The 12,801-nt window shown below is 48.6% G+C and overlaps 1 protein-coding gene across 1 annotated transcript in view; it reads right to left on the bottom strand.

Annotated features, from left to right (window-relative positions):
* Nucleotides 1-1,994: 1,994 nt before the first annotated feature.
* Nucleotides 1,995-12,801, bottom strand: part of SLC37A2 (solute carrier family 37 member 2) — a gene marked incomplete at its 5' end in the record, with an annotated part of 59,006 nt that continues 48,199 nt past the window's right edge. Inside the window, 6 exon segments of the mRNA XM_084611923.1 lie at nucleotides 1,995-2,331; nucleotides 5,264-5,328; nucleotides 6,914-7,011; nucleotides 8,098-8,176; nucleotides 10,540-10,613; nucleotides 11,968-12,016. Coding sequence (XP_084468049.1) covers nucleotides 2,316-2,331; nucleotides 5,264-5,328; nucleotides 6,914-7,011; nucleotides 8,098-8,176; nucleotides 10,540-10,613; nucleotides 11,968-12,016 — 381 coding nt within the window. The 3' untranslated portion in view covers nucleotides 1,995-2,315.

Consider the following 12,801-nt stretch of genomic DNA (forward strand, 5'->3'; position numbering starts at 1 on the left):
CAGCTCAGTTGGAGCCTGAGCTACAAAGATCCTCTTCCCTGGCCAGGTTTCGGCGCCAGAGCGGGAACGGCTGCACTCTTATTTTTAACCCTACAAACCCAGGGCCTGAGACTCTATGCTGCGGATTGTTCTTTACAGTGTAGATGTACCTAACAGGAGCCTCTCTTGCTTTCCCAGCACAGCAGTAGAGACGTATCTGCTTATAAGCGGATGGCCTTTTGAGAGACAAATTCTCCTGGAGCAGCACTGAGGACTTTTGGAGAGGACTGCATCCCTTTTCTTTACACCAATGGTCCCTAATGCGGTGCCCACGGGTGCCAGGGCGCCTGCTGGGACGTTTATGTGCGCCTGCTGTCAGGGCTAGCGCCAAGGAACGAAGAGGAGAGGAGCGCATCCGCCGGAGAACCTGCCGCCAAAATGCCACCGATGAGTGCGGCCACCGGAGAACTGTCGCCACCGAAATGCAGCCGCTTTGCTCTTATAAAACTACTAGGGTGAGGCAGGGGGAAGAATCAGAACCAATAAGCAGCTTGTCCTGCTCTGCCTTACTCATTAAGAACGAATGTTACGCCCAGCTGGTTAGACTAAGACATTGGCAGCAACGATCTGTCTCTTCGGAGCGAGTGATGCACCCAGCACTACTGGAGATGATGGAGATGGGTGGATTGATAAATAGACGATTTGATAGGCCTATTATTGGTCATGAAGGCAATTTACCAGTTTTTCATTCTTTTTTGGAAGGCTGAGAATTAGATGGGTGTTAAATTGTTAAGATACAGAAGCCCTGTACTTAGCTGGCACAGACTGGCATTTTGGATTTAAATGGGGCTCTTCCTTCCCCCACCACCATTCTCCTCTTCCCATTGCATCTCTCTTTCTAGCACAATGATCTCTAGGCATGGGCGTGGTTTGGGGGGACATGGGAGTATTGCACCCAAACTGCAAGCCCCGGGCAGGTGCGGAATTTACTCCCCATGCACAGCCCTGTTGGCCTGGGTAGAATTGATCCCCCAATCTACACCTATGCTCCTAAAGACACTTTAAGAAAGAGGAGGAATACATTAGTCAGCTGCTTCTGGACATACAGAGGCTGTAGGAGAGATTAACTTTTCCCCCTCCCCCTCACAGTACAGCTCACAGGGATGTTTGGCACTTGAATAGAGCAGTGATAAGCGTGGTGTAAGAACCCAGACAGAGTGTCCTTACAAAAATTGTCGAAGTTACTCTTAAAACAACTGTCAGGGGCCTGCAGTTGCAGATTAAGACATTTCAAATGATAGGAATATAGTTCACTTTGCACAGAGGCTGGGTGAATTTATAATCTCACACAAAGATTCTGAACTACAAACCATCATACAGTGTTTTAAAATTATAAACCGGTACCATTATGAAAGATGCTGCTTCCTTCCAGTGTAAAGAGTGGTTCTGGAAACAGCAAAGCACATAATAAACCTTAGTTTGTGTTTATCAGCAAATCTAGAAATGGGATTCCTGGACTAAACTAACGAGTCTTTTTTTCCCAGGCCAAATGGCAGTGTTCTACTGTCGAGCACAACTTTGTATTATGGAGAGCCAAGAGCATTGAGACAACCCTTTGTCTTGTTCCCCAAAATAAAATTCTTGCTTGCAATACCTATTTGATAGCTAATCACTATCCATTTATTAGTACCTACTGTTTTAAACTCCAGAATGAGAGAGAATCCAGCCACAGGAACTGGCAAGTTTTCGGCTCAGTTGTTGAGCAGGTTAATCAATGTTACAAACAAATGACGATAGAGGCATCTGAAAAGCCAGAAGTGGGGTTCAAACCTGAGGACTGTCAATCATTTGAGAATCACCTGGTGCCGAGATGGAACTGCTGATCTCGACGAGGCAAGGGCCAGAAGCTCTAGCACATCGCACAGAAGGATGCCAGTCTCTGCAGCTCCTTGAGCCCATCGACCTTGGGAACATTTCCCTCCACTCCCAGAACAAAGAGAAGCTCCACTACAACACAGGTTTAGCATCCTTTTAATAATAAAAGAAATAATGGAAGAGGAGCAGGGGCAGCGGGTAAGAGACAGAGGCCCCAGTTATGCCTCACAAAACAGTCCTGGCCCAGAATACACCATCTTCTCCACACCTTCGCCCTGGTTAAAGCTGCTGCCAATGATTAGAGTCCGTGGTGGTTGGGTTTTAGAGAACTACTCATCTCACCAGTTCATTTTGCCTCCATAAAATTCCTCCCACTTTAAACGGAGAGCATTAAAAGGTGGGTTCTGCCAGCAAAGCCCATCACTGCTGCACTCCGCTGTCTCTGGTCACAGGGAGTCAGGTCAAAATTCTTTAAATCTGTGAGAACAAGAACCATGATTAGAGCACAGCCCATGGAGTGTGATCAGGCAGGCGCCTGCCAAGGAAGAGTTTATTTTCATGAGTTTAATTACATTCAATAAGCTTCCGAAGCCCTTTTAAGCCTTAATAGCCACCGCTTCCCAGGTGCTCAGATACAGTCAGGGACAGATGGAACTTTGCTCTGATGGAGATTGTTCAATAACTGCAGCGGTGCCAGAATCCAAAGCCAAGTCACTAGTACCTACATCCTGCCCCTTTGCATGGCCCTCACCCAGCTCACCTCACCTGCTGAGTTTTAGAGCCACGGAGTCCTTATGTGAGGGAAAGAGCCAAAGGAGAAACAGGAGCAAGCAGGGAGAGAAGGCAGCAGAGATATCACCACCATTTTGGTTCCTGCTAACACAAGAGCCTAGTGGGTGGCCCGGAGAGCAGACAACAGCTCACAGCTGTTAATTTGATTTCAGTGGGGAACTAAATGGTGAGAGTCTGAGAAACAACCCAAGAGGGACACGCAAGGACCACCCAGGGGCTGGGATGGCTGCAGCACCTTCCAGACGCTGGGGGTCCCCAACGTAAGGAGACACCAGCACTGCAGTGACTATGCAGACAGTGAGGCAGTCCCCAGTGACCACTTGGGCCTCAGCTTTAGACATTAGAACCCCTTACTCTGAGAGGGAATTTGGGGACAGAACTGACTGTTGGGAAATGCCCAACTTCCTAGCCCAGCCACCAAAAGCTGGCAGATGGGATGTTACTGTCAGGTCAGATCCACAGGAGAAGAGGCTGGCTTTTGTTGGTCCCATTCTTAGGCACCTGCCCCCCAATTCATTGCACAGGGAAACTAGCACCTAACTCAGGCTTTGTGGATCCTGTTTTTATTCCAGGGATTTCTAGATGCCTAAAAGTTAGGTGTTGCAATGCCCACGTCCCTGTGGGGATCTGGCCTTCATCTTAGCTGAATGTCGCAGCTCTTGCACTGCAGCATTCCCTTCTCTTTTTGCTTCTGCACAGCTATCACTGAGGATGGGCCAGAATCACACTGCAGAGACTCAAACCCACAGCCTTCTGGCCCAGTTCTCCCAGCTGTGCCAGGCTCACAAGCCCTGAAGAAAGGGAACCTTGTCTCATGAAATGCAATAAGAGGCACCCTGGCTACAGCCCTACTTTTCCAGGCTGCTACTGAGGTGACTGAGGTGAAGAAGGCAGAACCAGCCAGATATAAATTGAGGTCCAGCTGTCATTAGCTGGCTGAGCCCACCATATTCTCTTCCCAAGGGATGAGACTGGAGCCTCAGACACCAAAGGGCTCTAAACAGAGACTGAAGCATCACCCTGACTGACCAACATAAAGGAAGCAGGTTTGCCACCCTTTGGTGGGCCCAGCAAGTGAAGAGTGGCACATTCCCAAAGCCAGAGCTGCTCACAGCACATTCTCCCTGGGGCCCATTTCTGCCGGCAGATGGGCACACGTCACTCCAAAGGGAGCTTGTGCAGGTTGGAGAAGCTAGAACTCGGCCCTTTGTGACAAGGTAGCCGAAACATGAAAGCAGGAGTCTTGTTACTCTGCACCAGGGCTGAGGAGGAGACATGGGCCAGACTTACTGTAACACAGGAGCCCAGAACATGACTACCAAAAAAGCTGTTTACCTGTAAACGAAATCAAGATGTAGCGTACCAGGCTCCTGAGAGCATGGCGGGAACACACCTTATCCCATATGGCAAAGCACAGCCCTACACCATCATGAGCTGCCCTGGGACTGTCAGTTAAAGAGCAAAGATGGCCTCTGAGAAATGTAGTCTACAATCTTGTCAATTTGTTTTGACTCCAGGACAGGAGTATTTTTATGACAATACTGATTCAGACACATGATTATTACCTTCATTTTACACAGGCTTGGAAATTACTTTGATTGGTACGTCATTACATTTATATTTTTATCATCAGACTCACTGGCAAGGTTACAGGAGCAGTGGGGCTATGTACTTTGCCACTAATAGTTTGTTAGTTTAATAAACTAGCTGGTGGTCAGACAAGATGATCTGATGGTCCTTTCTGGCCTTATACTCTATGACTAAAAATTTGGTGTCCAGACCAGTGTGTCTGGACATTTCAAGCAGTATTCTGATCAGTTAGCCCCACTACTCTGCAATATGACCCAGAGCACAGCGTGTTTTGCTGTCACAGTCAGGCACTGGGGATGGACACTATTGGTGGACATATTGGATCCTTTCTTTGGAAGCTGCTCCCTCACAAGACTGATGTAGGACTACTGTGCCCTGGGTCTCTGCTCTTCTTCAGTTTGCCACAGAACAGACACCTTCATGTTTACCCCACAAATGCCAAGAAAGAAAAATCAGCATAAATCGCAGGTGGAATTAGCTGCGGCAGCAAAATACCAGAGATACTCACAATACAAACTATTTCCCATCCAACACTACTGCGTTTGTTAGTGCCACAGACGAGCTAAGAAGACACACAAGGACAACTCATTTAGAACACATCAATAGGGTGCTGCCAGGCTGGAGGCAGAACTCTTGGGTCATGAGAACAGTCATAACTCTCCCTGGGTACTTCTGTGGCCCAGGTTCTAGATGTCCCTTTGGAGAGGATAGGGGGTGGGGAGGCATTCATTGTGCAGGGGGTTCCATCAAAGACAAAAAACATTTACAGCAGCATTTAGGGTGCTTCCCATTCTAAATGCAGGGAATGCAGCAGTAGAGGTAAATTACTCAAGTACGGTATGTTTCCCTTTTCAATAGCACCTACTTTATATCTCATACTCCTATGTGCACTCAGCATATACCATACCTGCATATTTTGCCAGGCCAGGACACACCGCTGGAAGTGGGGGCTTCTCCGCCAGTGCTACAGGAGATCTGAGAACAGTCATAGAAATACACGAAAACTTGGGATTTTAGAAGCACATACCCTCTTTTTCTTGTGTAGCAGCCACACCATCCTTTAATCTCTTTATACACCACCCGGGAAAGGAACTGGAAGGGAAAAGACACTCAAGATGAATATCTGACTTACGATTCTAGCCTCTGGGAAAGTATTGAAGATACAGTCCCCCCACCCGCCCCATCCCCGGAGTGAATGAGAAGTAGGCAAACAAAACTGGATGAATGACTGAGTTTGAATTTAGTTTGTCAGGCCATGTATTGTCTATAAATGTGAATAAATAATTCACCACAGTTTCAGGGAATAATTCTTTGTTTGTAGATTGAGAGCATTTTCATTACGAGTATTCAAGAGTCAAAATTCGGATGGGACGAAGGAGTCACAGGGCCTATATCTATCCCATGATTGGATGAGCATATTCCTAACATCAGGTTTCTAATGACAACACTTGGTTAAATACAGGCTTTACTTTCTGCAACTGCTCTGAAACATTCACATAATTTGCCATCTCCATGACTATTCCTGCAAAGTCTTGTTTTCTAACGTGTTCCTGCAAAGCAAAACATGCACAAAGGCAATCAAAAATCCGACAAAACAGGAGTGGAAAAGCTCCTGATGTAGATCAGGATGTCCATGGAAAGGTGCAGGATTCAAGTCTCAGTGAGCACAGTTACCTCTTTATGGAAGTGGAAAGCCAAAAAAAAGGCAGGAGCAGTGATGTTGTTGGGGCTGTGGAGGAGGAATACTGCAAGAGCACAGATTCCAACCAAGATTGGGACCCCATGGTGGTGCTAGGTGCTGTACACAGGTCAGTGATAGAGCCAGGAATAGAACCCAGGTATCCCCACTTCCAGTCTAGTGCCTTGACCGCTGATCACCTGGCCCCTTTCAGCGACCACTGGCCAGTTAACAGCAGCACTGATCGTCAGAGAAAAAGGGGGAGAAAAGAGTGCAGATTTTCTTTCGATGCCCCAGTGCAGTGCAAAGGAATTAGGAAGAGTGAAGCGGTTCAGAGCCGAGGCTGTGTTACAAATCTAGGAACCACTTCACGATGGCTAAGAGAACCTGCTGTGCATAAAAGCAGCCCTGTAGATGGAAGAGGCTGCTCATCATGTCTGGCTTTATACAGAGCCCACCACTTTCACCATGCATGCTTTTGTCTTTTATCTTGAAAGCTCCCAGAGCATGTTCTAAGCGATGGAAATGCTCCCTGCACTGAAATGGAGCCACCTTGATAGTGGCACCAGTTGCTGTTTGACATGTGCCCAGCAGCACTATACAAGAGTTAGGGCAGGAAATGAAGACGCCTGTATCCAGCTGACACTCCAGGAGTAACTCTGGGAGACAAATGCAATTAACCCCACTGGCATTTGGTCACAACACCGGAGTTCCTCCCTCTATGCTTGAGAAGCATGCTTTGGGTGCTGTCTGTCAGACACGATGTTAACCCCTCAGGATGCTGGGACACAAATTCATTGCTGCCTCGGAGAGAAGAGCACCAAATACTCAGGCACCTGTATTATGTGCTACAGCTCCTGGCCTTTACTTAGAGGCCACCCATCCAAATGCTGGCCATGCCAGACACTTAGCTTGTGAAATCAGACAACCCCTGGCCCAGCTGCACACCAGTCCCCTAATCTGCATCAAGAAGCCACAGCAGGCTCAAGAGAAACCCACCAGGCAAGCCAAGATATCCGCTGTTATTAACATGTAGAAGACATTGTTCCAGCCAGAGGGAGAGATCAGCCCTGCCAGCAGGGGGCCCAGAGCAGCACCTGCAAAGGACAAACAACGCACATCACTAGCAGCCAGGAACCATCCTGGGCAGCCAGCCTTTGGGCACTGGCGTATGCAGGGCAGAAAACCCATACCCAGCCCCCACATCAGTTCTGACAGACGTGCTGGAGTGAGTGCTTGAAGGCTGCATGCTCACAGCTGCATGTGCCAAGAGATGCAGGCTCCAGCTCCTCTGCCTGCTCTCCCAGTCATCTCCTCCCCCTGCCAGTTTCTCGCCTTGCTCCCACTTCCACCTTGGCAGCCGCTGCTATTAGCTATGCCCCCTTGTGTTCTCCCACCGCCCCTGCTATCATGCACTGGCCAGACTTGCCGGATGCTGCAGCTGGGCCTGCAGATCCAGCTCCCACTTCTCAAGGGCCAGAAGAGAGCGGAAGAACTTGCTCCAGGTCTCCCCTCTGAGCAGTTTCCACATGGCCAGCAGTAGCCTCACAGCCCTGCTAAGGAAGCGAGTGTCTGGACGCCCCTGGCTCCAACGACAGGCAGAGCTGGAGTAGCCGGCAGTAACTTTCCTCTAGTGCCAGCCTGGGTGTGCCTCACTGCCTAGCTCAGTTCCACAGCAGGGTTATTTGTTGGGCACTGGGGACCATTTAAGCACCGGGGCCCTCTGTGTAATGCAGTTTGATTCTTCTTGGCAGTATGAAAAGCTCCTTGCAGCACCAGCACCATTAGCTCCCACCCCCCCCCCCGGGGGGGGGCAGGGAGAGGGCTGCGGGAACACAACAGGTCCCCTGAGTCTTATCCCCTCCCTTCCCGTCTCTCTGCCTGCCCGAGAATGGGTGGCTGAAGCTTACAGGACCCAATCACCATCCCTGCATAGGGAAGTAAAGAGTCTCTCTCCCTTTCCCTTCTCTGAAAGAAAGTGAGCTGGGCTGGCCCCAGACCACTCCCAGCTCACCGGCAGCCTGCGTTCCCTTTGGGCAAAGGGTGCTCATGCCTGGGGGCAAGAGGAACATTGACCCTACTGGGGGCCAGGAGAGCTGGGGGTTGAATTAGGTTCTTCAGCTATTGTATGGAGTTCTTGGAATAGTTTGCCCCCTTTGGTTAGTACAGCCAACCCTACTCACCTATAGATCCAGTCCCATCAATTATGGCTGTGACAGTGGACAGGGCTTTTGCATTTCCTTTGAGACACTCGTGAGTTCCCTGTGCGGGAGGTGAAGTTAAAAAAAAAAATCAAAATACTAGAGTGAAAATGAGGGGTACAATTTGTGATCCATTAGTGCATCCTGAACCCTGACTCATTCTGGTTACTGGGGTTAGTCCAGCACCTGTCTCCAGCTTCCAGCGAGGAATGCTGGTATCAAAATGCCAGGGAGGTTTCTTCTGTGAAGGCAGATTTAGGAAGACACACTCTAGAGAGACAGTTCCTTGAAGAGGGGAAACCTGAAGGTATTCTTCTTGAAGGCCTGGAGAAGGAGATTCTTCATCTCTGGGAACTCGCTCCCCTTCTATGTACCAGGAAGGGGCAGCATTCCAATAGCCTGATTATCTGCACATTTTATGTTGCCTCCTGCAGCCATGTTCCAAAGGCAGACGAGCAGCACTAGAGCTCACAATGGCTGAAGTACTTTGCTCTGCCTGAAGGAGAAGCTGCTTTGGCTTCTCTGGAGTCCTGGCTTGTGCTGGTTGGAGCCGAGGGATTTTTGAAGACTGAAGTTTGGTTTGGGGGAGAATGATTTTTTTGCTGGCCTCTTTGCAGATTTACTGCATCTTGCTGCCTGAAACAGGGGCCAGACCTGGGTCAGGTTTCTGCTGTTACTTATCAGCGTTTCAGCTACATTTGTACTGAATCTTTGGAGGAGAAGGGGTGGGGGTGGCACCTCTGTAGCTTGCCTGAGTTGATAGTAAGATTGATGAATGGATAATAGGATCATTACTGAGGACTTCCATTGCTATAGTGCCCAGTGACCCCAGTCATGTGCAAGGTTCCATTGTGCTAGGCACTGCACAAATATAAACCAGACCCTTCCTACGAGAGCTAAAAATCCAGTGATTTTAATCCCATCTGATTTTATTAACTCCGCAGTTGTAAAGTTTTTAAGGCTAGGGATTTCAAAGAGGTTTCAGAGCCAGGTGCCCAAATACCACTGAAATTCAACAGGAGTTAGATTTTAAGTCCCTTCTTTTCTTTCCCCACACAGCCAAAATCCTAACTTTAAGCCAGTTATGAAAGCAGGTAGAAATATCTTCAATTTGAACAAGCTGAAAGTGTCATCTTTAAAAAAAAAACAAAACCCAAAGTTACTTCCCTATGAATTAAGGATGGAATTTTCAAAAGCTTATTGTGTTGGCTCAGCTCTGCTCCCACTGAAGTACAGGGAAGTTAGCTTGATGCAAGCCCAACTGCAGGCTGTAAAATCACCTTAAGTATAGTGGTGCTACTTCCCCACTATAATAGAGTCTCAATGGGAAGCTCCTAAGGAGAATGTTATTTAGAGGAGAAAGCGAGCAGCATGTAGACAGCTTCCCCTGTCCATCAGAAGGCCTTCCAGTTTGTTACTGAGGAACTTTTGGGCAGTTGCTGGCAGCGGGGCCATGGCAAGGAATGGGACTCTGTGCTGTCAGAGCATAGAGCTTGTTTACCAGCTAGCCTCACATTTGGTCTGAAGAGTCTCAGTCCAAGCATGTCCCAGAGCTGGGAATAAGATGTTCTAGTCCTAAAAGCAGCAGCAACAGAAAATATCCTTGCATAACTGAGGAACACTTGGACTGGACTAAATCTTTTGAAACAGATAACAACGAACACGTTATACTTGAAAGGCTGCTCTGGAGAATTTATCTCAGGGATGCTTACAGCCAGCCAGCAGATTGCATAAAACCACAAATCCTTCTGAACTGCCTCCGAGATGTCTGAGCACTCTGTACCACATCACTTAAATCCCTCCAAGTTTCTAATGCAGCGTCCCAGCCCTTGTCCCCCTGCCACCAGGAGGGCTCAGCCCAGGTGGCAGCTTTACACTCGATGAGAAGACCTTCTTGCACTTGTGCTGTGTGCGATCCTAGCCCGGGAGGGTGGGGGGGGAGAGGAGGGATTTGCACTAAGGAGAGGCCCAAGATGCAGGTATTTGCACATGATACACCAGTAATAACCCTCTACGGAGAGGAGACAGAACAGCCTTTGTATGGAGGGCGGTGCACAAAAAGCTGCAGTTGGAATGGAAGGCCTCAAACTTTGACCTAGCCAAAAAATAAGAAAAAAGGCTCAAGTGAGACGAGAGGGGCCAGGTCTACACTAGGAAATTAGGTCGGCATAACTACGTCACACAGGGGTGTGAGAAATCCACACCTCTGTGCAATGCAGGTAAACCACCTAATCCCTGGTGTAAACAGCACTATGCTGACAGGAGGGCTTCTCCCGCTGACAAAGCTACCTCCTGTCAGGGGGGTGAAGTACGCACACTGACGGGAGGGCTTCTCCCATCAGCATAAGTAGTGTCTTCACTGAAGTGCTGCAGTGTTTTAAGTATAGACCTGCCCTAAGAAAAAACAAACAGTAGAATTCTTACCAAGTCAGCTGAAACCGCTGTCGTAATGAGAGCATAAGGCCCATTCACCAGGGCACCACATATAATAAGCATAGCTGCAAAGAGAAAGAGTATCAATTCTACAGCACAGCTGCCCCTGCTGAATGCCAAGAGCCTATGGCGATTCAGTCAAAGATTTGTGTATTTGCTACACTGCTGTACTGGCAGGATCTCCTGGGTGCTTCTAATTTCTGTGAGCTCATAGTTCTGCCGTTGAGTTCATAGCGGGACAACAAGGTCACCCTGGGAGCAAGTGAATTGGAAGCAAGAGCCATTTGGAGTTACAGGCAGCCCAGGAAGGCCCTGTTAGGTTGAGTGTCCCCTCTCCATCTCCAACATACTATTCTGGAGGCCATTGCAGGACTGGTTCTGCATTACACATTTACTCTTCCCTTTCAGAATGTCACATCTTCCCGCCTCTGCTCCCCAAGTGCCTGGCTCAAGAACCATCCTCCTGCAGGCAGGAACAAACTCTTACAACACGACTTCAGTGATACCGTGACCTCCATTTCAGTCACTTGGCTGATAACTAATTGGAGCCTGAGTCCTGGGGAGAGGGCAAGGAGATGAAATAAGACTAGTTGCGGGTCCATTGCATCTCCACTCCCCCGGCTACTCGAAGGCCTAGAACGTGACTACAGTGGTGACAAAAGAATAAGCCAAGGCTTGGGGAAGGCTGAGTGCAGATGGGAAGGGAACATTCTGGGCTGTGACAGCATCACTTTATTCTGTACCTGTCAGCCATAGTTAGGTGCTTTGACAAGTGTGACAGTGAGTGAGGCCTGGATCAGAGGAAGATTTGCTGGGGACCTTGATGCAAACAGGTTCTGAAGACAGAAATGGGGTGTTGGCAGGGGGTGAAGAGGGGAGATTTACAAAATAACAGCAATAGCAACCGTGTGGTACCAGTGACTAGTTGTGATTTTAAAGCCAGAAGGGGGCCCAGTCATCACTGAGTCCAATTTCCTACAGGCCACTGAATTTCACCCAGCAATTCCCGCATTGAGCCCAATAACTGTTGGGGCCATGATGTGATTTAGAAGAAGATGTCCAGGTGATGGAAATTCCACCACATCCCTAGATAAATTCTTCCAATGGTCAACCAATCTCCCTGTTAAAAAAGCCATCTTATTCCAGTTTGAACTTTGCCAACTTAATTGGCTGGAAGATACTTCTGCCTTTGGCTGCTAGATTAAAGAGCCGTCTAGCATCAGACAACTTCTCCCAGTGTACATAACTACAGTCCAGGGTCTACCAGTTAAGATTTCCCTAGGGCAGATCATTCTGGAGGAGATGGGAGGAGTCTAGATGGTTTATTTGCCTCCAGAGAGGCAGAGATGGCTCATCTAGAAACTCAAACTTGTGAACAAACTCACTGGTTTGTTCACAAGAGTCTGAAGTTCTACTTACCTATTGAACTGGCTATTCCATTCTGGCCAACGTGATTGTACAGGAATAACTGGAAGCAAAGAGGAGATATTGATTATGCCAGCAGGTTAGAATTACCAAACCCCTTACTTAATTTCTGCTCTCCCTCCATAGACCCCAGCTGGGTGGAGGGCCTAGCTGCAGCCATGACAAGTGGACACAAGTATCAGGGTTATTTCCATGGAAACCCTCCATGGACAATCCTGGACACAGAACAGCGATTTGTCTCAAGTTCCCCCCGACCCCATTCCAGAAGGAACTCGCCTTCCTCTCGAGATCAAGCAGAGCATCTCTGGGTCCCAGACGAGTTGCAAGGGCTTGCTCACTGCAACTGCCTGGATTCTTCTCCCATCCCCTTTCCCAGCTAAGAGCATTTATCTTATCATAGAATATCAGGGTTGGAAGGGACCTCAGGAGGTCATCTAGTCCAACCCCCTTCTCAAAGCAGGACCAATCCCCAATTTTTTTTTTGCCTCAGATGCCTAAATGGCCCCCCTCAAGGATTGAACTCACAACCATGGGTTTAGCAGGCCAATGCTCAAACCACTGAGCAATCCCTCCCCCGCATATGTGCAAGACCCCGAGTCCACATTTGGATCCTTTCAGACAAAGGAGGGACCCAATACTGTCTAGCTTGGGGGCCTATCAGGCGCTAAATCCATTCTCCAAGGGACCGAGTACGTACTTGCAGCTCCCGCTGAAGCCAGCTGTTGGGGTGCTCATTCCCTTTAAATTTCAGCCCACATACTTAGCTGCCTAAATAAACATCGAGGTCCTTAATTTAGACCTAGTTTGTGGCTGGGGGATTTGGGGGGC

The sequence above is a fragment of the Lepidochelys olivacea genome, assembly GCF_965140295.1.
Source record: "Lepidochelys olivacea isolate rLepOli2 genome assembly, chromosome: 22".
Taxonomy (NCBI): domain Eukaryota; kingdom Metazoa; phylum Chordata; order Testudines; family Cheloniidae; genus Lepidochelys; species Lepidochelys olivacea.